This window comes from Ptychodera flava, chromosome 18, assembly GCF_041260155.1.
Source record: "Ptychodera flava strain L36383 chromosome 18, AS_Pfla_20210202, whole genome shotgun sequence".
In the NCBI taxonomy this organism is placed as follows: Eukaryota; Metazoa; Hemichordata; class Enteropneusta; family Ptychoderidae; genus Ptychodera; species Ptychodera flava.
This window is the reverse complement of record NC_091945.1, coordinates 24,055,490-24,080,450: the sequence shown is the minus strand read 5'-3', so window position 1 is coordinate 24,080,450 and position 24,961 is coordinate 24,055,490. Positions and strand designations below refer to the sequence as shown.

The following is a 24,961-nucleotide window of genomic DNA, read 5'->3' as shown; positions in this document are numbered from 1 at the left end:
AATGTGCTTCACGTCCATCTATGACCGATTTCTGAAAAATTGTCGGGGAGGGGGGGGGGCTGAAAAAAATCGTGTAATTATCTGTGAGAAGAAAATTGACAGTTTCTCAGATAATCAAATGTATTTGAAAAGAAGTTGTAAGAAGTAGGTAAAAATTATTTCCTCAAGCCTCAAGGATGGAATTAAACATGTCAATAAATGTGTGAAAAAAAATGGATGTATGCAGAAATGTTTCCTTAAGCCTAAATGGATAGTCTCTGTGTTTTCAGTTTCCATGGCAACATGTTAATGTATGCCATCTTGTGAATATATGGCCCACTGGAGTGTTTGTGATTGGGGGGGGGGGGGGGAGATAGTAAATAAAAATTCAAAGCGCTCTTTGGAGCTGTTAACAGATAAAAGTATTGGAAAACTGCTCTTGGGTATAATTTCATTCATCAATTACCCAACGCCTGAAACTCATAAACACTGAGAATTGTTGTCTTGGAGTGCCACAGTCCAAACGTTGGTCTTGTGTATAGAAAACCTATTGCTAGGACTGTATGCGATTAATGGTAGGGTATTGGTTTCTCCTCAGTGTCTGTCTTACCAGTAAATATTTACGCCTGGGATTGGCAAATGAACTATCAACAGTAAAACCAAGAAAGCTTTTGTAATTACAGTCAGTACCCCATCAATGACAGTTGTTTACTGTAACAAATCAAACGCTCAGCCTGAGAGTGATATTGATCTATTTGCAAAAACTCTGTGTTGGTCGTTTCACTGGATTTCCTCTGTGTTTTCTTTTTTTTTGTAATTGCCAAGAAAAAAACAGTCGCGGTGTGGATAGATTACGAGTAAACCAGTGTGTGATTATTGTAAACCATGCGTATCTGAGCCCTTGATTTGCTCCTGGTAGTGTTGAGTGCAAAACGATAGGTCAGATACCAGACTGAACTGAATTGTCTTTCACATCTCCATTGTAATCTCTGAGAATACAAGAGAGCAACTTTCTTGCATAACAACATGCTTCAGAAAGAGTGGCTGGGCAATCACAACCATACACAACAATAGCAGAACACAGAGTCAAATACAACAAATAAAAAAAACATTTCATGTGGTAATGCAGGCAGCAAGAGTTGTTTTGTCCTAAAGTTTGCAAAGAGAAGAGATTCATTAAAATTTTCAGCGAACATCAAAAATGGTTTGGCATTATACTGTTCGTAGAGTTAGGAAATTGAGCACAAAGATTGTAACAGGTTGTATTCAGTGTGGACGGCCCCGTAGCCAGAGTGATACCCATACATCGCCATGGTGACAAATCTACATAATAGTGCATCCTGGGGCAATTCTATAGAGTTAATATCTGTCAAGTCATATACTTAAATCCCATTACTAGCAGACAGAAAACCCTCAAAGTGACTTAATTCCAGCCAGTGGATCGGGTCATTCATTTCAATGAAGTCCAGCCCAGGTAATAAACATTACAAAGTTCATAACTAAGGTTCTCTATACAGCAGTCTGTGGAAAGGTCAAGATTAGTTGCATTTAGATAATATTTTCATTATTTTTGTTAAAAAAAACCCATTCAAGTACAGTTTCTTTTCCTGCTCTCTAAAGTATGTTGAAATATAGAGTATAATAATTAATATTAGCCTGGCCAACACAGCACATAGAGTGCAATATGCAATATTGTTATAGTACACACCTGTGTCTGTAACCTATGGAGTGTCGTCATACAATAAGGTTTGGTATCAAAGGACAGGGAGTCCAATCATTCTGATGTACATGTACAAGGACTTTTGGCATTATATTGGACCCTATTTGACCTTTGACCTCATAAACCTTTAAGTCAACACGGAGAAAACGAGAAAGTTTTACATTTCTTACAAAAACTATGCATCTTAGCATCCAGTGCCTCATGCAGTGAATAATGGTCAGTCCAAAACCTGTGGATTTGAGTGAAATTATATTGTTGAACTATAATTTCTACCAGGTGCACTGCACTGCGCAGGTTGAAGTTTTGTTCCATGTGCTTAATGGATGCTCTGAACGCATTCCCAATGTACTCGTGATGATGCAACGCGATGCACAACAGGCATCGTAGAAACGGTTTAGCTTTGATTTTGTCTGGTAAAATTGGACTGAAGTGGTGTATAGTAATAAGGTGATGTACAAAATCAGGGATTTATGTCCTCGTACATTGTATGCTTCCGCATTGTACTTGACGCTAAATGTCTCAGCACAATGTACCCTGACATAAATTTTGGTATTTTATGAATAACCTCATATTATTTTCATTAATCAATTTCTAGTTCAAACTTAAATTCACGTGTTCAACGAAAATAGTGAACATGCTCATACAGGCAGTTTTCACAAATACACTTAAAAATGAATTCTGAAGAAGAATAAAAAATTGAATTTCACAAACATTTATTTACAAAAATGATTGAAAATACATAATATACATAATGCAGCTTCAACCCTTGTCTGAACTTGACTATTAGATTCTCATGTCTGATATATTGAAGTGTTGTGAATGTACATACTCCAACCTATTTAAAGATTGTCATAATTAACAACTTATTGAATCTCCTCTTTATTCATATTTATACTGTCAAAAAATAAGGAAAATACATCGCATAGAAATGTGCAATAAGCGATGTCAAAGCACTTTAGACACACTATACAATGTTAATTTAATATGATACTTTTTACAATTGACAATTGCAGCAATTTCATGGAGTATTTTGATCATTTTAGGAAATATTTAAAGAGGTTATAAATTCTGATACGGAAGTGTATCCTGTATGAAAATATCCTGTTTTTTTCTTTCCTTTTTAACAGCTATTGATGAATAATAGGTGGTGAAAACTGAAAATTATACATGTAGTAACCCAAAATTCTAAGATCTTTTCACATTTGGTGCTGTATTTTTAGACTTTACGATTCACAATACTCTATTAAAAAACACTGGGTCTTGATTGTATCATTTTAAATATCAGTAACAGTTAATGGCTGGAAATCCAATATTCACCCATATTGCAGGCACTGTCTAATGGTGTCTTATGTTAAGAACAGGAAGTGTATGTTACTATGGCAACAATAAATACATCTCCTACTAGTGTAAATACTTGAACAGCGTGACAAAACAGTTAGCATTTCCAGCTTTTGAAATTCCAATATTATGCAACTTATCAATACCTTTTTACAATGCATATTTGCTTCTTCTTTTGAACAAACGGGTAAATTGAACCAAGCTCTTCGCAATGGCTCTCTTTGATAACAATGTACTTTTCTAAATAACATAATGATGTACTGAAATAGCAGTGTGCTTTCAGTAATTTCCCATTCAAGTGAAGTTATTTACATTTTAATCAATACTTATTTACATGAAAATTTAACCTGCAAAATTAATGTTTCATTTAAAATTTAACGTGAACTTTGTCTTTTGGTATTTTGTGTATATCCATATTTTTAAAGATTTAGCGTGTGAGTTGCATTTTTTGCCATCTGTGTTATTGAGTTTACAAAAATAAGACTTTATCATGGTGTCAGCATTCAAATCTTCCCGTATCATTTTTTGTCGCAGGTAAATTTTTTTACATTGAAGTTGAATTTTCTGTGCACCGGAATTAAAGAGTTTTTCAATGGGCCAAATGAAAAATCTAACAACATTTGACAGAAATAGGAAACGTTTATTGTCTGTGAAAGTCAATATTATTATCTCCTTCCACCCAAAATTTTTAAACCTCTTAACCTCGGCTTGTTCCAAGGGTGCAAATTTTTTCCACATACTAGATATATCATACATGTATGTTTCATAAATACGCAAACTTTATCTACGCACGAGATGAGTCGTACATGTATGTTTTATAAATACACAAATATATCCACATACTAAATCGTAAATGTATGTTTCACAAATGCACAATTTTTATCCACGTACTTGATATGTTGTACATATATGTTTCACAAATACGCAAATTAATCCACACATCAGATAGATATCATAAATGTGTTTCACAAATTTGCAAATATGTCTTCAAAGTATAGGTATATTGTACAATCATGTATGTTCGCAGATACCAAATGTAATCAACAGGTGCATTCTAAAAACTGTGTCATCCTCAGCCTTTTATTCTACCCAAGGAGGAGCCTTCGCTTTTCAAGTAAACCTTACAATAGACACATGTATTCTATACTGTTGGATACTGTCGCATCGTCAAAGGAGTCTTAGAGTCATTTAATTGTAAATTTCCAAGTGACGCAAATGATATCGACAACACAGTTCTAGACTGTTAATTTCATTTCTTGCACAGTGATGTGAGTGACGTGATCTTCACACAGACTGCCTGCAACAGCTCCAATGGGTCGATATGTTTTTTGGTACACTGTGCACTATTTGGGAAATTTGCCAATGTCATCCTCATGAAATATGTATTGGATCAGAAAATGCAACAATGGATGAGGTGCTTACGTCAGATTGCATCCAGTGTTGTTGATTACAGATCTATTCAGCGAGACCATTGATTTTCAGCTGCTTACAATTACATTTCTTCTCTTCTGTGTAAATTTCAATGGTTGCCTATTTCACTGCAGTCTACAGTGAGAATGTTGTCTTGTTACGGAGAGATTACGAGCTCTGTTGGCATGTTGTATTTGATCATTTGCAAGCCTTGCATGTCAACAAGCCCTACCTAAACACTGAAGATGTACAATTTCATGTCATGATATGGAATTTGTACAGACTAGATGAAATACATCATGCACATGCCGTACCTGTGCCAAATATCTAATGCTTAATCCCTGATGCATACATTGATAAATAATAATCATGTACCTGTACCGGTACATAAGCTCTGATGGGGCTATCGTAACAATCGTAATGATCAAGGGAAATGTATTGAGTGTTGCACGAACCTTGGAAATGTAATCAAACATCTTGTAATAATTGTTTTCACACTTTTCTGTTTGCAATAAGTTGATAATTCCTTTCATATGGCTGTAGTTTAAATACCGCAGCTGAAAGATATTTGTACAAAGAAATTTAAGCTATTTCAGAAATTGTTAAAAGGCAGCAGTAGCTTGATTTTAAATTCAGCTCTGTACTGATTCTTAGCATTTATTTGTAAATATAGGGATTCAATATAGGCATAAGACCTTTCAAATGTTTTTTTTTTTGAAAATTTACAGGCAATATCATGCTTTGGGTGGATATCATACATGCCATACTACTACGGCAAGCAAAAAATCACCATGAAACCACTCAGTGTGGGTATTGCTCAGTGAACCTCTGTAAAGAAAGAATTGAGATGCTGGCTGGATAATAAACAGGCTTACGATTGCATCATTTAACTTCTATGGATCAAGCAAACGCCACAGTGAATAAAAAACAGTCTCCCAGTTCAGGAGAATATCCTTCAGATATAACGATCAATATCTATGGCAGAATTGTCTACATCAACAACATCAAAAGCTTTTGTGTAAAAACGTGAGAGTTTGAGCTCCAACAGTGCTGAGAACCAGGGCTGTGTAAACCGACTTTGGTGATGTATATAATGCATGGATGTCTGTATAGCTAATATAGTAAAATAGCCCTCAGTGGGATTAGAAAACTTATTGAAATATGTGTAACCGGTAGCTATAGTGCAGGAATTTCCTGTAGTCAAAATGAAGTTTACAGGCTCACCCCACTCATGAGAGATAGACAGTGATCAAAATGGTGGCACACATTTCAAAGAGGTTTGCCCCTGAGGTAAAAACCCATTAGCAGAGACTAAATAAAGCAAGTAGTGAGTTACCACACACCCCAACACAAAGAAAATGACATCACAACACTTCTGTGACCTAATAATGAGGTTCTACATCACACACCTGATGGACAAGTGAATTAGAAAGCCTTCAAAGAGAATACCACTAACAAAGACATGGTTTGTATGCAGAGCCGTCTATAGCTCAGGGAGAGCACTACCTCACAGAATATAAGTGGTGAAGATAGTTTGTGTTCTGGAGGCGACTGGAATGGAATTTATTTAGACTTTAAGTCATGCTCCGCTAAATGCCAAGGTGCTAACATCTATGGAATGATGTGACACTCAGGTCTGACAGATAGTTGGGAAAGATATGCAAAAAAGAAAAAAACGATGATGACATTCAGACAAAGGGTATAAGTAACCAGCTATTCTGTTCCATTGCGGTTTGAGGAAGTTATTGTTTCCACACTTCAAAAGCAGGGTGATACACAAAAGCCAAAGACAATTTACTCTCTTGCATTTGCTTTCATACCTTGACTCTTTCACATGTCCACACATATCACTCTGATACTCTGCAAAGCAATTGATTTAAAGATCCCTACAGTAATGAACCTAATTGTTTCCATTAACTGTAATCAATTTGGAATTCCTCCGGATGTGAAGAATCTAATAATTTACATTCTTTATATTTTTCCGTCAAAAGCTCAGTGGAACAGAGAAAATTGAGATGGTTTTACTCACATGATTATGGAGTAGATGAGGGATTTATGGTGACTTTTAATTATATCTGTGACATCAGAATACACAATAGACTATTCAAACAATACCCTATTGTTTTTAATTAGGGCAATTGATTGATAATGAGACCCTCAGTAAATTCTTGTCAACACAGTTTGTATCCATGGTGACTGCGCTGCAGGTGAGGTCAAAGGTCACCACTTGACAAGTCATTTACCTCTTGACTCTATACATTCCAATGTTTTAGCTATGCATTGTGTAGTGGGTATTTACAAAGTACATAGTGTATGCAAAAAAACTGAAATTGGATAAATTTACAGATATAAGTGGCATAACGGAGAGTAAAAAAGTAACTATATGTAGCTGTTTGAACTGTTTTTCAAAATTGAGTAAAAGTCGTGGTTGTTGTCTCTTTCCAGCCACCCCAAGAGACTATTCACAAATTGAACAATCATCAAATGCACCTCCCCCAGAGCCACCGAGTTACCGTTTCCAAGGCTACCCAGGGCACAGTTTTTTCCAGCCTACGAAACCAGTGCTCGGAGGTCCGGCTGCAAATCCGATAGACGCACAAAATTTTCACAGACCACAGAGGTTAATCAAAGGTAAGTGTGCAGGGTAGAGATTAAATGTAAAAACAAATTTTTCAAGTAATTTCAATTTGTAATTTGTGCATAGTGATGTGTACCTGTAAATCGTTATCTTTGATAGAGAATTTTAGGATTTTTGGTACAATGTATAGGATGATGGTATCTTCACAATGAGTGCCACTGTGACTAAGGTACTGGCTGTGCTATAGAAGTTAATCTTTTACATGTTAATCAAGTCCCTTTAAGTTAGATTTTTCATCATACAAAGGATGTGGGAGAAGGTTTTCATGTTCTCTGTTTCCTGTAACTTTTGTGTTTGCTAAGGTTTGGGAACATGGTTACATGGTTAGGGAACCTGGTACTGCGGGATGAGGGCCTATACTAGGATAGCATTGATAGATGGTGGGAACTCTGGTAAAATGACAGGGGAACCCAGGTACACATTTACCTGCATGTACTGCCCTTGACTAAAACACCCCTATTGTTCTTCGACTGAAAGTGAACAATAATAGACTTTCGCATGATGTTGTCTGTCGTATGCAAGGGTTGCCAAGTAATTAGCATACCAGTGCAATACAAAATTCAGTTCCATGAGCTCCTTTAACTCAATGGTTGGTGTCTGATGTAGTAATAATGTGCTCAAAGTATCCAGCATATTGTATAAAAAACCCCACAAATTCTAGCCCATCAGGCAAGAATATGGATGGATGGGGGATGTATGGTCAGCTTTGCTCTCAAGCTCTCTAAAGAGTGCAAAATCAACTTCAGTTCTGTTACTGCAAATACTAACTTTAACATGGTTAGGTTCCTTTTTCAGAACTCTTCCAAATTTGTTTTATGTCACCTGCAAAGTAATAAATATTTGCATTCCCCAAAGCACACCTTTTTTATTAATGTTTAATTAAGAGCAGTCAACAGACAAGTTTGATATTTTTACAACTGATGTACCATAACATTCTGCTTTAGGCAGTCCACAATATTAACCACTTGTAGGGTTGAAATAAAAGTCTGCACCTGATTGGTGAAAATGAACAATTGCTTGACTTCTCAACCAATCAGAAATCTGCTTGTAGTTTGTGCAGCTACATGTACAATCATCCCTCACCAAATGTAAAAAGTGTGGTGATTTCGTAATGAATTTGTTGTTCCTCTGTGTTATGCATCTGTTGACTTCAATAAATTTCTCTGTCGAGATTGTTACCACTGTCCTTTTGTATTAATGTGTTTCCATTCAGGATTTTGATGAAGTCCAGACACAACATCACCTTGCCGTTACAAAGGATTGTTCGTCACCTAAGTACAGTAATGACCTGAGTTTAAAGTTGTGAAGTTCGGTACAATAGTTGTAGTGCAGAATATGAAATATGATATCACCGCTGCCGCTATATAAAAGTGTGAAAATAACTTGCAGTGTCTTTTATATTTAGTAAATATTTGTTTTTAAAGATTACAAAATTTATTTAATAAACATTTTCCCTACCAAAATGCAGATTTGGACATCTAGTTTGTCAAATTACTGGTGCAAATTACCTAAACTATCCGGAATTAAGAATTTAAGAATTTTACTGCTCCTAAAGGAAAAAAAAAACTACGAATCTTGATTGTTGTGTTCAACACCATTTTGATCATAGACAATTATGAAAATTTGATATTATCAGCATCTTTGAAGATAAATCATAGGTTTTCCTTGTCACCCAAGGTAATGGAAGAAAAGTGTGATTTCAAGGGTTAATATTTTTGACTTTTGTTAGTACTTCATTGTTTATAGATGTACCCTTTTTTAGAAAAAAGCATTACTGCACTCAATGGTTCAGAAATAAATAATAGTTATTAAACCATTCAAAAGCCTAAAAAAGTAGTCCTTTTAAAAACATGTGCCTAAATTGCCAAAAGCCTGCGCAATATGAATATTTTCATTCCTAAAAGACCTTTTCAAAAAGAGTATACCTCAACAAATTGCTAAATGCACATGATGTGCAATATGCATATTTTAATACGTAACTAAGCAGACACGAGATACGTGTATTGCTGTTTCCAAGACTGCCATTCTTAAAATACTTGTGTTTCCAATGTGACTGGGAAAGTGTCTGTGGAATTCTCCCAGTTCTTTATCAGTGTATTTGCACAATAATATTATTCCCAATGACAATCAGAATGTACATTATTGCTAAGTAAATAGAGATGTTGAAGATTCTACATGTAACATAGCATAACTGCATATTGATTATTTGATATGATAATAATTCCAAATGAAGTACAAACAGCCTTGAAAAGACTTTGGTTTATTCAGTTCTGTCTTCCCAAAGCAAATTGCAAGAAAAAGGGCCAGTTAATGTACGCCTCATGTCTGTCATAGAATTCTGTTTGTCGTTCAATAGAGATGTACTTCCGTCTGTTAAAATAACTTCCGTGAACTTTGTCTACCACAGTTAATATTGTTGTGATGTAAACGTGTTGGCAAAGTGAGTATGTTACCGTACATGTAATTCAGGCCCCAGGTGTTGAAAGAAGGTATTGATTTTTCCCAGTGGAGGGTCCAAAAGGCATCTCCATAAATTATTCTGACATAGTGCTGTGTCTGCATCCGTGACACAGCATCTAGTACTCTTTGGATATCCATAGCATGTTATGAATATTTTCAGACACGATCAATTTTCAGGCATGTTGTTCAACTGTTCAATCCTTTGACCCTTTGGCCCCCCATTTTTTCTAATTTTCACTTTAAACCACACGATAATACATGTATTACAAATAGTTGGGTTGAACTAAAATTAAGAGGGGAAGGGGAGGGAGGGGTTGTGAAAGAGTTTTATTCGCCCCAATATAGAATGGAATAACTTGAATCTCTCCTGGGTTCAGTGTTAAAGACTCTGTGAATTTATCGTTTTTGTTAATGTTGATCACATCTCCTATTTCTTTCGTCGTTACATTGTTTGTCTCAAATACTATTCTAACTATTTCTCTGTAGATTATGGTTCTTATAGACTTAAGGAAACCGGCGTGCATAGCGCCCCGAGTCAGCTAGGTTTCTACAGCTACCGGGCCAAATATGACACCTCACCTACTGGTTACCATGACAGCAGTATGTTTTTGTGCATGTTCATTTCGTTGACCGATTTAAAACTTGCATTTGCTTATATCTTCCATTATCATTCACCCTTTCACCACTATGGTTTGACCCTAACCCATTGTTATTAGTGGATAGGCCGGACCATTCCACATAGAATTGGGTGAACAGGTTAAAACTACTTTCAAATTGTAACTGTATATTTTTCTGATGACATGCTAAACTTTTATAATATTAAAAACAACCTACAAGAATAGCAGGGTGAACTGACCAGAAATACAGTAATTGGTGTTGGAAAATTACCAAAATAATATCACCTATACTTACATTATAAAAATACTAATGTCCAATGTTTGAAGATATATAGTTAGTTGTACTTTTTCTAAAATTTCATTACTTTGATTTAATAAAGTTGTACCTTTGAGTATATTATAATTTCATCAATCGGCTTTAAAATATGTGATTACTCATTTGATTGCCAGTCAATTTCAAACATGAATATCGTACCCTAGCAAAACGCATTTGTGTATTACTTCTAAAGTCCGACAATTTGTATGGCAGAATAGTAAGAAAAATAATGTTTCCTATTTGCCTGAGCGGGTATTTTGCAAAATTTCATCGAAAACTTTAAACATTTTTTCCCTCCAGTGATTTGAAAAATCAGACCAGATTGATTAGTTTATTAATATGACAGCTTTACATATTAGGGCCTGTCATAATTTTGAGATGCTTTTGAGCAGAAAGTCAAGAAAGCTTTCAAGTGCGGGTCATGAGGAAAAAAGGGAAAAAAGTTCATCAAGGCTGTCAGAGGGAAACTGCCAAGGAAAACAAAACAAAATAAATGACATTTGCTCCAGATTAAACCATAGAAATAATGTACCCTTAATAACTATCAAGAGGATATGCATTCAATATATTACCTGACTGTTGAATTTGTAAACTCCCATTGCCCATAGCAACTAAAAGCAATTAATGCTAACCACCTGTTGATCTGCAAGTTGCTTACAAAAATAATCACACTGTCCATCTACCATACATGCTTTTTCTCTGTGGGTGTTCTGCAATGGTTAGTGTGCAGCACGCCATGTTGGTGGTCGCTGCTGTAACTTGCCTTTCTTTCTGCGGCTATAACTTTCTTAAAGCTCGTACACTCCCCAAATGCTGCTGCTCTGTGTTTGTGGGCATTTGAATGTGTTGCAATTTAGAGTAAAAATAGTGTGTTGGTGAAGTATTTGAATCATGCATGCTATTTTCAATCCATGGTGGTGGGAAACACTAGAGTTCATGTTAGTGTGTGTTTTGTCTGTCATGGAATGTCATTGCTCACCTTTCACAGGAAATGTCTTAAGTTTTGTTATCGGTGTCTTCCGTAATCACAATTTCATCATCAGTGGAACATTAAATCAACTTTCCACTGATTTTATGTGTTTTCCTGAATCTAAGTTTCTGACTTGTCATTCATTTTGCCATAGACTAGCTGTGATTTTCATACCATAGAAATATCAATATTATCCAGTCACAGTGTATAATGACTGGGTTTGTTTATACAAAAGTAGATATGCATGATTTATTCATATTTATTTGGTATTGAAAATTCTTTAATTGCCCTGAGACACAGGCATTCTGCTTTTGTGAATTCAGGATGTACTTTGAAAAAAAAAAGGATCTGGTGAACCTCAGTGGAAAGTTGCATTGTTAGATTTTTCACATTCTGGCATGAATTGTGTTGCCATATACATGATGTCGTGCATACAGACTTCATGTCGTGACCGCGACACTCAAAGGAAAACTTTTGAACAGTATTACAAAAGTGTCCCCATTTCCAAAAGGACTGATTATCAGTATACTGCAGTACAGCTTTGATGTTTTTTCGAATATTAATTATTTATTTGCATATAATTATTTGATCACAAAGTATGACATGGCACTGTCGAAACCTTGCTGAGCAACCTGATTGAAATTGTTGCTCAACTCTCCATTGTCATATAGCTATCTTGCTTTGCATATTTTAATAATACATGAATATCAGAACTTTTAATAAAATATGAAATTCACATTTGGCAATCACAATTTTGCCATTAGCTGTAATGGCATATGCTTCACCATGCATGCAGTTTATTTCTGTGATGCATGTCACATGGTAATGGTTGTAACATGACTGATCACCCCCTCCCCTTCCCCTCCAGGTCAGCCTGTGAATGGCAACAACCAAGGTGTACAGTACAGTTCAGATGACGTACCTGTCAGCATAATACAGCCGCCACATGGCAAGAAAACTCTATTCAGGTCTGATTATGGGTAAGTAAAAAAAAAGGGACCAAAAAAAAAGAGAAAGAAAATACATTAATTTAAGGTAGTATGTACCTTGAAAGTGAAAGAGTTAAACTTTTGCCCAAACTTTCCTCAATGAAACTTCTAGCCTTACTTTTTACTGATCAAGAACAAAAAATCAGGGTCATTGTGCAAAGTTGGTACTTAGAGAAACAAATTACCTGACATTTGCATATATTTGAAAATGAAAATGTCTGCTTTTGTGGCGTTAACTCTATGGGGACAAGCAAAATTTTGATTTTGAAAAACTTAGACAATAGAAATGTTTCTTACTCCAAGAGCTTTAAAATGAGTCCAAACAAGTGGTAGATCAGAAAAGAATAAAAGCTTGCGAGTCCGAATATATATCTCTGAGGTGCATTCTATCTTAGTATTAATCTTTTCATTTGTAAAAAACCATGACAAAAATTAATGTCAACTACAGTTTCTTGTTGTCTACAGTTGTTCTACTCCCCAAAGCATGTTGAGATACTCAGTATTCAGCTTGTCAACTCAGCCTGTACATGTGTAGACTGCATTGTTATTGTTGACAAAGTGAATTCTGGTCTTGACGAGAATTCAAATAACAGTGCATTTTACACATGTGGGACGCTGTGTTGACAAGCTAAATAGTGTGTGTTTTAACATGCCTAGAACAAGAACTTGCATTTGACATAAATAACAAAAATAGTTTAAAAGTCATCAATAGTTACTGCTGTCCCTTTAAAAAGCAGATGAGTCACAAAAATTGAATGATATCATAAGGAAAAAAAGTACTGACAAATAACATTGCACTTATTTTCAGTAAATTTGATATAACTAAGGCAATTTTTTCAGATATTTTGCTAAAATTTGATCAAAAACTGTAGTCACTAAAGAGTTATATCCATTTGGTCCAAAATATAAAAAAAAATTACAGAAAAAAAAAATTGGTCAAATGTTGCTCTACAATTTTGGTGGGAAAAATTAAAGCACTCAAAGGGTTAAATGTGAAGATTATAAACAGCTGTACAGTAAGTAAATCTTTTCACCTACATATCATCCAAAGTGAAATTGAAGAAAACTGATAATCAAGTGTCAAGTGTGATAATAGATGTCTAAAATGCTCCATAATAATTGTGAAAAATTAACAATGATCGAATCCCAATACTCGCTGATTTCATTATTGTGATATTTTCAGCTCTGCAGAGGAAAGGAAGAGACACTATCAAAAGAGAGACGCTGATGAAGACATCGCCAGATTTAGAGAATACAAACAGCAGCAAAATATGATGGCAGCTGAAGAGAAAAGAAAGGTGAGAGGTTAAAGTTGAATGAACTTTAATGTTTTATAAGAGAATGTGACCGTGAGAATTTTGTTCAAGTTCTCGTTGCGCATATGGTGATTTGTCCGTAGACTGATCTGATAATCCGTGGGATTATAAAACAGGAACTTCAACTGCGCAAGGTTTAAATGGAGGATTTTCTCCAGACTAGATTACACAACTTAGCATACACCTGTACGTGTTGCTTTGCTATAAAGTGACAAATTAAATTCAACCAACACTTTTAATAGTGAAATAAATATTCTCTGGATAAATATACTATAAGTAGATCATACAGTGTTCGCGGTAACGTTTTTCTCCTCGCGTACGGCATATGCATTAGTCTGCTAAAATTGCGTAATGGCTGTATTCGAATGCGTAATTTCACTTCGGCACTCGATTGATGAAATAAGTGACTACAAAATACAATTTGCCGTTCAATAAACCTAGTCACTACATATTCGGATTGAATGATGTAAGATTATTTTAATGGAAACAGTTTAACGAACAACTTGAACAACCCGGCTGTGTTTCAAACATGCTGAAACGTAACAGTGAAGGTATACATGTGACCGTCAAAACATCGGACAACCAAAGTTAGAGTTATTGCAGCTTATCCAGTCTTGATATGCCTTTTGACAGCGGATTTCTGTACATCGGCCGAACCACGGGTAAATGCATTCCGCTTTCCATTTTTTTCACATAATTGGCAGTACAGCAGTGTCTTGTTGTTGATTACACCAAAACGTAATCATGGATATTCAGTCATCCACTGCTCTTGGTAGGGTACGTGTGGTTGTGGACGGGATTTTTTGGTAACCGGTGCATCATCATCACGGCTCACGGCTTCACTGTGGTGCTGATCCCCTGTTGTTGTATCGGCGACAACAGGACAATACGTCGTGGATTCCGACATGGGTTCAATTTCACTGCGCTTCTCCGTGTTCTCCATGTTTGGTTGCCCGGTAGTGTCTTTCGATTGACCCTCTGAATCATTTTTTTCATGGACTCATGGAGCAAAGTTGAAAGAAAATAGAGTTGTTTGCTTTGATGCCATGCTGCATGTGTGCTTTGATCAAATTTGGGGACAGTGATGATAGTGAACAGTTGGCATTTAATTTGTTGCAACATTTCTGTCAATCACTCACTTTGTGTGATAAGTTTCAGAAACTATCGCTCGCCTGAAAATTAGCAACGTAATTCATAGGCACAGCTGACATGATAAAGTGCCTTTGAACTACGATGCCGATTTTTCAGACCACGCCCAGAGAATCCGAAACTTTCCACACAAAATGAGTGATTGACAGAAATGTTGCAACAAATTTAATGTCAAACGGGCACTCTTCTCGTCTGGTTGTCGTCTAAGCTCGGTCGCGGGGAGTGCTTTTGGAAACATTTTTACTGTTTTCCTTTGCGTATAGAAAACGCATAACAATGAAAAAAATGCGTAGAAAGTAAATTTCAATGCGTAAATGCGCACATTTTTTGCGAAACGCAAACTCTATCATATCTAATCAGATTTCTGGGAAAATTTTCCATCTTACCGTAATATGATTTCTTTTGAATACCCAATAAATTACTGATTAACGTAATTTTTGTGCTTGACATGATAGGACCTAATGATGTTGAAGTCATATCAACCCTTTGGCAAAATGGGTGGTGGAGCCCCTCCGCCAAATCCAAGACGGACGAAAAATATCATGCAGATGGACTATACGGGTAGAAATGAGGTGAGTAACCATGGTGATGGAATATCCATAAATTTCACATCAAAGGTACAGTCGCTTTAGGGTTGGATTTATCAATTGTGGCTAGCTTCTTGAAGAACAGTACAGATGGAACAAATAATTGAAAACTACTGTAAATAAAGGAAAATAACGTCTCCAGAACTTACATTAATGCCCCCTTAATATACTTTGGCTATCAGTGAGGGAGGTAGAGTTCTCTAGCTAGCTAGCTGTGCGAATGTTAGTCTTCAGGATAATTATATCATTATTTTAATTATGGCAGTTCCTAGAATTAGTATTGGCAGTATTGCAGAATAAAGTCTTATAAACCCAGTGTTGTAATTCATTCATGTTTTATTGTATGGCTATAATGTGAAACAGCCAAATCATGTCACTTTTGACACTAAAGATTTATTTGCCTAGGTAAAGCAACCCAAATGTTTGCAGTATGTACATGTGAATTGGTTTATAACATATTTAAGATATAGATGATAAATTTACAGGCAGGGAGATGTCAAGTTCAGGGTGCTTATAGGAACAGGATTGTACATTAAAGGGGAGGGGGAAGAAGCAAACACAAAACACATCTGTGTAGAATATCTAATCTACAGATTACACAAGTAATGTTATAAATTTAAATCACTTTATTTATCAAATATCACTGTGAAATTGAATCAACCAATGTATAATTAACACCTGTTTAATGTAGTTATTAAGATTTTAGCAGTATTACCGTAATATTAAGTATAAGAAAATAGAAGTGTTCGTCAACCCTGACATCTCCACTTCAGGAAAAGTGAAATTTAAACAGGTAGTGCTGAAAATTGACATAAATTTTAAACTTGTGAATGTATTAGTGGGCAGTGTGACCTACATATCTTGTCAATTTGCATATATCCAAGGTTACCAATTGCAAACAGGGTTTATGATGTGTGGGGCAGAGTACATTAAGTGGATTTGCTATCAAATGTAAATACCAGTGGGATTTAAACTTGACAGAACTGTCAAATGTACTGCTTGATAAGCAGTTTACTTAAGGTCATGCAAAACAGTAAAATCTGGCAGAAAACTGAGTGACAGAAGCATTAATATCATGTATTATTGGTAACATTCATGTGGGCCTGTAAGAAAACTTACGAGAGGTCACATGACTTTCCACACATTTAGCTTGGATTGTCATTTTTTCTCAAGAGGCAATGACAGTTCGTTCTTAAATTCCATAATTACAATGGCAGTGTGTTCACCCTGAATTGCATATGTCATATTCTGCACACCTTGCGAAATTTATCGGTACATCTTTGACATTTTATTTCAGTTTTAGAAATTGACCTTCACATACTGTAACTGCATTTGTAAATCATGTATTTAAGAAATCTTTTATATTGTATGCAAGCTTAACCCTTTGAGCACCAAAGTCAATTTTTGTCGCCTTTATAGAATTATACCCAAGTCACATTCTTTTCAGAATTTTGTCAAAATTTTGATAAAGAACTGCAACAAATTTAATGTGATGGCCATTTGGTCAAAAATTATCAAAAAAAATTGCAAAAAATACCTAAAAATTGGTAAAATGTTGCACTGAAATTTTGATGGGAAAAATTACAGCACTCAAAGGGTTAACATCTGTGGTCTCATTTAAGGGGGGTAAATGACACATCCTCAAAAACATGATACCGGTACGGGGTGACACAAGCCAAGATATCATAACATGACCCACCACTTTCCTGTATTCATTCTGTATTCTCAATCTGAAAATAACTTTCCATTGCATTCTGGTCCAATGGGCTTTCCACATCCTTACTCGTTTGCTATAACCTATCACATGCTATAACCTATCACATGCTTAATCTTTCAGATTATTCTGAGTGATCATCGAAATGTAAGTGTTAAAATTCAATCAACTGCATGTTGCCATAGCGACAAGTTCCACCACCTTTTGCTTTGGGCACCATGACGTTACTACAATCATTCTTTTCATTTCATATTAAGTCACTTCTAAATTTTAGTTTGAATTTAAAGCATATACCGGTATATATATATATATATATATATATATATATATATATATATATATATATATATATATATATATATATATATATATATATATATATATATATATATATATATATACTGACAATAGATTGCATGGTTTTAAATGGATGTTGCTCCATTTTGATCTCTTTGGATGTGAAGTATATTGTTACTTGAGAAGACTAATTGTTTAACCCTGTCATCCCTATATTTTGAATGAATAATGGAACTTTCCTGATTGCCCCTGTTGAGTAGACAAATCGTACTATTAAGAAACAGGGATGGCCAAGAGTTATTAATCACTTGTTAAAAAATAAAGTAATAATGTCATACAATATTGTGCATGCTAAATAAATTGTCAGTATTTTATATTCACCAAAAGTGTGAAATTGAAATTTATTTTCAGTGAATTTCATTATTCATTGGCACAAATGACTGAATACATTCTCATTCGTTTCGCTTAATGTAATACAACAAAATTGAAAAGTCTATATTGTGTTCTTGAAAAATGTTAACAAGCGATTCACCTCATTAAAACTCTTGAAGGTGAGACTGACATATAGTGGGCCCATGCCTACCTCTAGCACAATTCAACATTATCTTCCGAGGCATGATCGTATTGACACAACATGAAAGGCTCTCTAGATGAGCACTGATTTAATATGTACCTTGAGAATTGTATGGCATTTGGTTCTTTAGATGCAGTTTTGAAGTATTGTGAAATGGCCTTTTGCAAAGTGTCCTTTGTTGCAGCCAAATATTTTTATCAACTGATAACACTCTATACAATTGGGCTGAAGAATCATAGTTCATAGTTCAGAGGTCAATTCTTATCTGAAATCAATAGCCCTGCTTTGATTTAAAGCTGATAGATAATGTGAAGGACCCAATCTCACCAGGTGGCAACACAATTATTGACTGTGAATGTAGTTTATTTGGTCAGAAAGATTTAGCAACTTTTATAGTATTTTGACGATTTTTGTTCTTAAACTTGATTTTATTTTTTTCTCCCCAAATTTAGTATGTATAAATACGAAATATTAGCCTTGTAAATACAATATTTTGTTATTATAATATTATGTAATTGCTGACAAATGAATACTATTTAAGTCCAACTGTAATATTTGATATTACAAGGTAGTGTTGACAAAATGAACACTAGTCATTGTAATGTAGACATTTTGACACTGTTTTTGAAAGATGACCAAACTGTGTTGTACAAATGGAACAAATGGGGTTTATGTACAGGATAAATCTCTTTATCCATCTTTTAGTGAAAGACAATGAAACTAAAAAAGTGAACACAGCTAAGGATTGCTCTGAAATTTGGTCAGAGTAGAGGTGGTTTTCAACTGTATCATATCTGTGTTGGAGTGCATAAGAAACAAACAAACAAATAAATAAATAAATAAAAATAAATAAATAGATTATGTGATATTCTGTAAATTAACCTGAAACCCCATATAATCATAATCATTGATGGTCCATAATTAATAGTATATATTGACAGGCAAATTTATAATCAGTGTATAATTGCAATGACTCTCTCCTTACACGCTGCTTGTTGTCACAAAACAGTTGAATTGATTTGCAGTCTACCTTATCAACAGAAAAGTTTGCCATGCTCACAAAATTTCTTTAAATCATGGACAATCTTATCAGCATATGTGATGGAAAGTTTGTTTGCAGTGATCTTGTACAGTGTCAATGTCATGTAAAATTAAATAGACATGGTGCCCATGAATGGTTGCCATGGCAGGTAGGGTGATTGTAACTATGGCAATATCAGTTGTTGTTACCATGGTGGTGGGTTGTGTTGTGTGGTGGTTTTTGGTGAATAGGGTGTAGTTGAATTTCAACAAAGATGTAGTGGCATATAGATTCAGAAGAACATTCCACAATGCGTCATTTCATTCCTACAACGACAAAGCAGGTGACTTCAACTCCTCAATCTTTATCCCTTTCACCCCCGTTTTAGTCTAGAGGTCCAAGAAAACAATGACATTGTACAAAAACTTTGCTTGTGACAGGGCAAACTCATCTCTTTTAATGAAATTATAAATTTTACTCATATTGCTTCAATTCTAGTTTTCTTTTACAATTGAACTTAATCTCCGTAGTAAACTGCACATAATTTAATGCAGTGGAAAGACTTGAGCTTGAGATTCCTAACTGCTCACCTAAAATAATGCTTAAACCAACTGTTACATAAATAGTGTGTCCACAAGAGGCATTGAATTAACACTGAAAACAACAGACCACATCACCAAAACAGAAAATGTTCAAAATTTGTGAAACAAAATGGAATCACTTCCTGCAAGATATTCCGTAGGTGAGCTTCTGTGTTAATCAGCCCCATATCAGTGTTGCATATCAATACTCTTGGTATATATGCTATGGTTCCTGTGTGTTGATTGGTTAAAGATCTGAGCGTGAAGTCACTGTGTCTTTGTCTTTAGCGAGTAACAGTTGTGATCCATCTAATAATGTAAGAAACTCATTTATTCTGTGACGTTTTGTCATTTATTTTTGCATATTAGTTTGACTTTGGCAAGCCAGGTGCAGGTGCTCCCAGGCGGTCAGAGTCGGGCAGCGTCGTGACAAACCTCCGGTCCGACAATGAAATCCACTTCCAGAAGAACAAAGGCGGACTGACCACAATAAACAACCACAAACGCTACACAGAGGGCATCGACAATGCCAGGCGTTACCACAATGAGTTAGGTAAGTTTATTTGAGTTGATATCCGGAAAATCTGGCTTCTTTTGAAAGCATTGTTGTTCCATTTTTATGAAGGCTGACTGTACATTGGGTGTCTTGAAAAGACATTGCAGTTGTTGTGCAGGTTGCTGAGTGAACGTAGGGTTTTTCCGCAATGCAAGATTATGCCTTTCAGTTATTGTAATATCTCATATCTGCAAAGTTTATTTTTGAAAAGTACCTTGTCATGATAAAGAATCCAGTTTTGACCCAAATTTAGAAGAGAGCTTCAATCATTTTTATTCACGTTGCTGTGAAAAATATATTCCAAATTTTCAGATTTTTAATGAAGAAAAGCAAAATTTTTGAACATCAGGTTTGAGCAGTTTGCATTGGAACACAGTCCCTCTGTGATGGGAAGTAAGAAAGTGCTTGAACAAAAGGGATTTGCATGGATGATGTGTGCTATTAACCTATTCACTACATAATTTGGCCCAAACCCAATGTTATCAATGGTGAATAAGGACCTGTCTACAGTGAATTGGGGTGAACAGGTGTAATGAAAATTATAAAACCTTGTGTGCCTTGAAAAGATTGTTAGATGAAATTATTGCATGCTCAATGATGTTGTACTGAGAAAAAAACTGACAGGACAATTTCAAAATTGCAGATTAATGTAGCGACACAGTTGCTATGGTAACTTACTTAAAGGTATATCCTACATATCCTTCCAAAGGTCAAAGTTCATGCAGAGCACAATCATCATATTTTGAATTCATAGCATTGATTCCATAGATTCTTCTATTTAGTTTCCCAGCTAAGATCAATGTTTTTTCTTTTGATGTACTGTGTTACTGCGTAGACTAAAGCCTTTATACAGTGATCAGCTATTCCGTTCAAAGATGCAAAATTTAAGAAACACCACGAAATTACGAAATTCCTATCAAATAGTGACAGTCTTTTAGATATATATTTTTAGAGTTATGACACTGTCAAATGCAGGTGACATACACTTCACTCTCTCTGTTTACACAATTTTCGGTTCAAATCAGGCATTTTTATATCTAGCCAAAAAATATTCCACATCTTGCCGATTTCTTGCTCTATGGAGGGGATTTGATTTGTCATAACGAAAAAGGTGTCAATTAATCCGTTTGTTGTGTGTGAACTGCTGACTCTTATTGACTATGCCTTAGCACACTTTTATGAATTGTTAATTTTCATACCACACCAAAAGACTGTAAAAATGGCAGTCTGCGAGTGATTCCTTCAAAAACATTGCAAATGGATCTTTGTAAATGTTGCTTTATATGTATCTGTTGACGGTGATTGTTGTCATAGACACATTGACTTTGACTGAGAAATGTTCAGTGCTTGGTTCCATAATGTGTAGACAGTAAAAGACGTCAGTTTTCTTTACCATGTATTTATTCTGCACACCTGAAGGACACTGGGCCACATACCTATCATACCAGTTGTAGAAATCAGTGCTTGTCTCGGGGTGCCGTTAATAGTGAAGAAATACAAGCAAACCCCCTAAGATAATGTTAAATTGTACAACAGCGTGGCATGGGCCTCGTTGCAGTATTACCGTTTCTTCTCTGGGTCCATAGTAAACATGTTACAACAGTAGAGTAATTTGATTCACATTGTGTCCATCAGATTTGTGTGCTAAAGGCCAGATGTCAAGACTCTATCAACTTGCAATAACTGGAGTTAACTTAAAATGACTCTGTACCCACATTTAAATTCCAATTGGTAGAAAATTTTCACAGTCCAGCCCATCAACATAGACCTGAAATATAACAGCTGCAGACCATATGTGTTCCATGAAACATTAAAGTGTACATTCCCCTACAACTGACAATATTGTATTTAGATAGAGATCAAGGTTGTAAGAAAATTACCCATGTGTCAAGCCGTTTTGGGATTTTCTCATAATTTAGCGTTCCTAATCGACAATAATGACTTTCCTTTACAATTCCTTGCAGAAAATTTAGCACTTGAACAAAGAACAAAGAAAGAAATAGAGAAATACACCGACAGAGAAGGAGAAAGAAAATCTGTGAGTATTGAATTACGATAAAAATCTGCAGCACAGTTTACCTAGCTGCAGTCAGTAGCTTACATGTATTTCTGAAATTATTTCCTTCAATGTTATCAGGCAGACACATTTTTGAACGTTGTACCAAGACTGAAGCCAAGCTAGAAATATTTCCCCTTTTGTAGTATTTTAGACAATTCAGTCTACACTTTGCATCTCTTTCAGCCTTGTCTTGCACCATGTTGTATTTTGTACACAGTACATTTTCACTACATCTTCGCACACTGTAGTTTCACTTAGGTCACCAGACTTCCCCAAATATTTAACATTAGGAGACAGTAGGTCGTAGGCAAAGTATCTGATGTGTACTTCAGCTGGGTTGATTGAAATGACAACGGGTTGTTCACGACTATCTGGTTCCCAGGCTATGAATTGCATTTTCACTTTAAAGTGAAAAAATCTTCTCGTAAGAAACTCTTCAACTTGCAGTAAAATTTTGTTTGGTATAGAAAGGTTTCTTATGAGAGTTGTCATTTAGATTTATTCAAATCATGATGAAATTGTGTGCTCTTGAGTTTGAGGGATATTGTCAGTTGGTAAAAAAATTTCAGAAACTTTATCTGGTATTTGTTTTTAATAAGTCTTGTTTTGTTGAAAGATTTAGCACGTAGGAAATGCTTTGTTGTGATATCAAACAAATGTAACTATATTAGGTCGGAAGATTTCAGTCACACAGTCAGGACACAACACAGAAATTTGTTAGTCATACAAGTAACAGGTGCTCAGGAAGGTTGTTCAGTTTTATTATGAAGAAGCTGGACTTTATCCCCGGCTTTTGTTGTACTTCCCATTTGTTGGTATATGAGATTTCTGGCAAACCAACAAAATAATCTTTTTTTTTCTACAACAGTGCCACTGACTAAGTTTGAGCACTTCAATCAATGAGATTTTTTTGGGGTTATTGATATTTTTGTTTTTACATTTTGCATGTTCTTGTATTTTTTCACGGAAGTTGCCTTTAAAAATTTGCCCAGTTTTAAGGAAAAATAATGTTTAGCATCTCGTATATACCTATGGAATGCAGGTTGAAGTTGCTGTAATGTACCACTGGAATTAAGTCCACATACCTAGATGTTCTCAACAATTTATCTGGTCACAAGTCATAGGGCATGTAAATTTACACTGGGTTCCATAACTTTGTCCTCGGATTATATTGGATTCAACAGTTATTAGCTAAATGTCAAACGCGATTAAAACAAATTGGTTCACTGGATTAAAGTCGTCAACTGGGAATGAAATGATGTGACTATCAATTTTTCTTTTGCTCTTCAGTGGGATTACAACCCTTTCGGCAAACCCGGCGCTGGAGCACCAATCAAAACAGATTCAGGTTAGTTTAGGATTATCAGATCAGCACAGAAGTCGTAACCTTCAATTTGTTTGATCAGCTGTTTTCTGCATGAAAGTCAAAGATTTGCCCAAAATGCACTGTTTTGTATAGTATTGCATATTTATATCAGAATGTATCCCCATGGACATTTTTTCTGTCACTCAAATTTTTTCAAAATTTTTTTTACGTAGTTTTGTGACAGTTGAAATTTAACCTCCATAGAGAATACAAGCGAGTAGCTACCATTTTGAATTTCAAACAGCAGTTGACATCAGTGGAGTAATTTGCTTCTCTGATCCCAAAATTTTCAGAGTTAATTTTCTTGAGGAGAGTTTGAACATTAGTTTGAAACTTTGTTGCTGGTCACCTATTTCCTGATAAATTGCCTGATGTATCGGCCAGGTTCGCTTATGAGAAATCTTTCTGAAATGAAAGTGCTGAGTTTCATCGACTTACACTTGACTTAGGGTGTAATGAAATCAGAACAGACTTATGAATGTGTTTCTTCATCAACCAACGATCACAGAGATAACAAAATCTAAAATCTGAAATCTAGGAGCAAATGTTACTTTTTCCTAGAGAAAAAAATTTTACAGTTTGCTAATTATATCAATGAACTTGGACAGACGAGAATATATGTAGGACTACCAGCCAAAACCACTTGATTCACCTTGTTTCAGTCAAACCTTTCACCATAATGGTTTGGCCCAAACCCATTGTTATCTGTTTGGAGTATGGACCTGTTCACAGGGAATTAGGTGTGAACAGGTTAAAAAGTCAGTATGCTTCTGTTTTCAGGTCACCTTAAAGCTGGCCGAGCAGTAACCCTAACCAATGACACTTATGAAATGAGGAATGCGGAAACTAAAAAAGTTTACAGGGACATGGCCAAACCAAGAGGTAAGTAATATTCAGATGTTTATGAAATTTCATTTTGGTCTGACAACAATACCAAATAAGTTGAGTATAGTACATCTAAATTACAATCCTCAAAACCTGTGCAATTGCAGAGGTTTACTGTTTTGTTTATCAGACCAAATGCATCTTCTAGGGCTGCAAGATCGTGCTTAACAGTGCTTGGCATGTTGAAAGCACGACCACTGGTTTGTGGAAAAAATCCCGTACTTTGTAAACTTTTCCAAGAGTGCTGCTATTTTCTTCAGGCATTCACCAGAGGTGAACAAATCATGACCCATATGACCCACAGGCTTGTTTCTGAAAAAAATCATAGAGAAATACATATGCTGATATTTTTTTTTCGTTTTTTTATTCACAGTTGTGAGGGATGAGCCGCCACCACTCTGGAGGGAGGTATGTGCACG

General features: G+C 35.4%; 1 protein-coding gene across 15 annotated transcripts in view; it reads left to right on the top strand.

Annotated features, from left to right (window-relative positions):
* LOC139117208 (uncharacterized) overlaps window positions 1-24,961 on the top strand; it is a 51,219-nt gene that overhangs the window by 7,193 nt on the left and 19,065 nt on the right. For 10 of the 15 annotated variants that reach the window (XM_070680125.1, XM_070680114.1, XM_070680123.1 and 7 more), the window contains exons 2-12: window positions 6,893-7,078; window positions 10,032-10,145; window positions 12,317-12,428; window positions 13,621-13,735; window positions 15,358-15,474; window positions 17,327-17,350; window positions 20,046-20,229; window positions 22,197-22,270; window positions 23,582-23,639; window positions 24,438-24,539; window positions 24,916-24,950. In XM_070680125.1, coding sequence (XP_070536226.1) covers window positions 6,893-7,078; window positions 10,032-10,145; window positions 12,317-12,428; window positions 13,621-13,735; window positions 15,358-15,474; window positions 17,327-17,350; window positions 20,046-20,229; window positions 22,197-22,270; window positions 23,582-23,639; window positions 24,438-24,539; window positions 24,916-24,950 — 1,121 coding nt within the window. The remainder of the gene's footprint in view (window positions 1-6,892; window positions 7,079-10,031; window positions 10,146-12,316; window positions 12,429-13,620; window positions 13,736-15,357; window positions 15,475-17,326; window positions 17,351-20,045; window positions 20,230-22,196; window positions 22,271-23,581; window positions 23,640-24,437; window positions 24,540-24,915; window positions 24,951-24,961) is intronic. The other 5 variants (XM_070680112.1, XM_070680124.1, XM_070680116.1 and 2 more) reach the window with 3 other exon arrangements.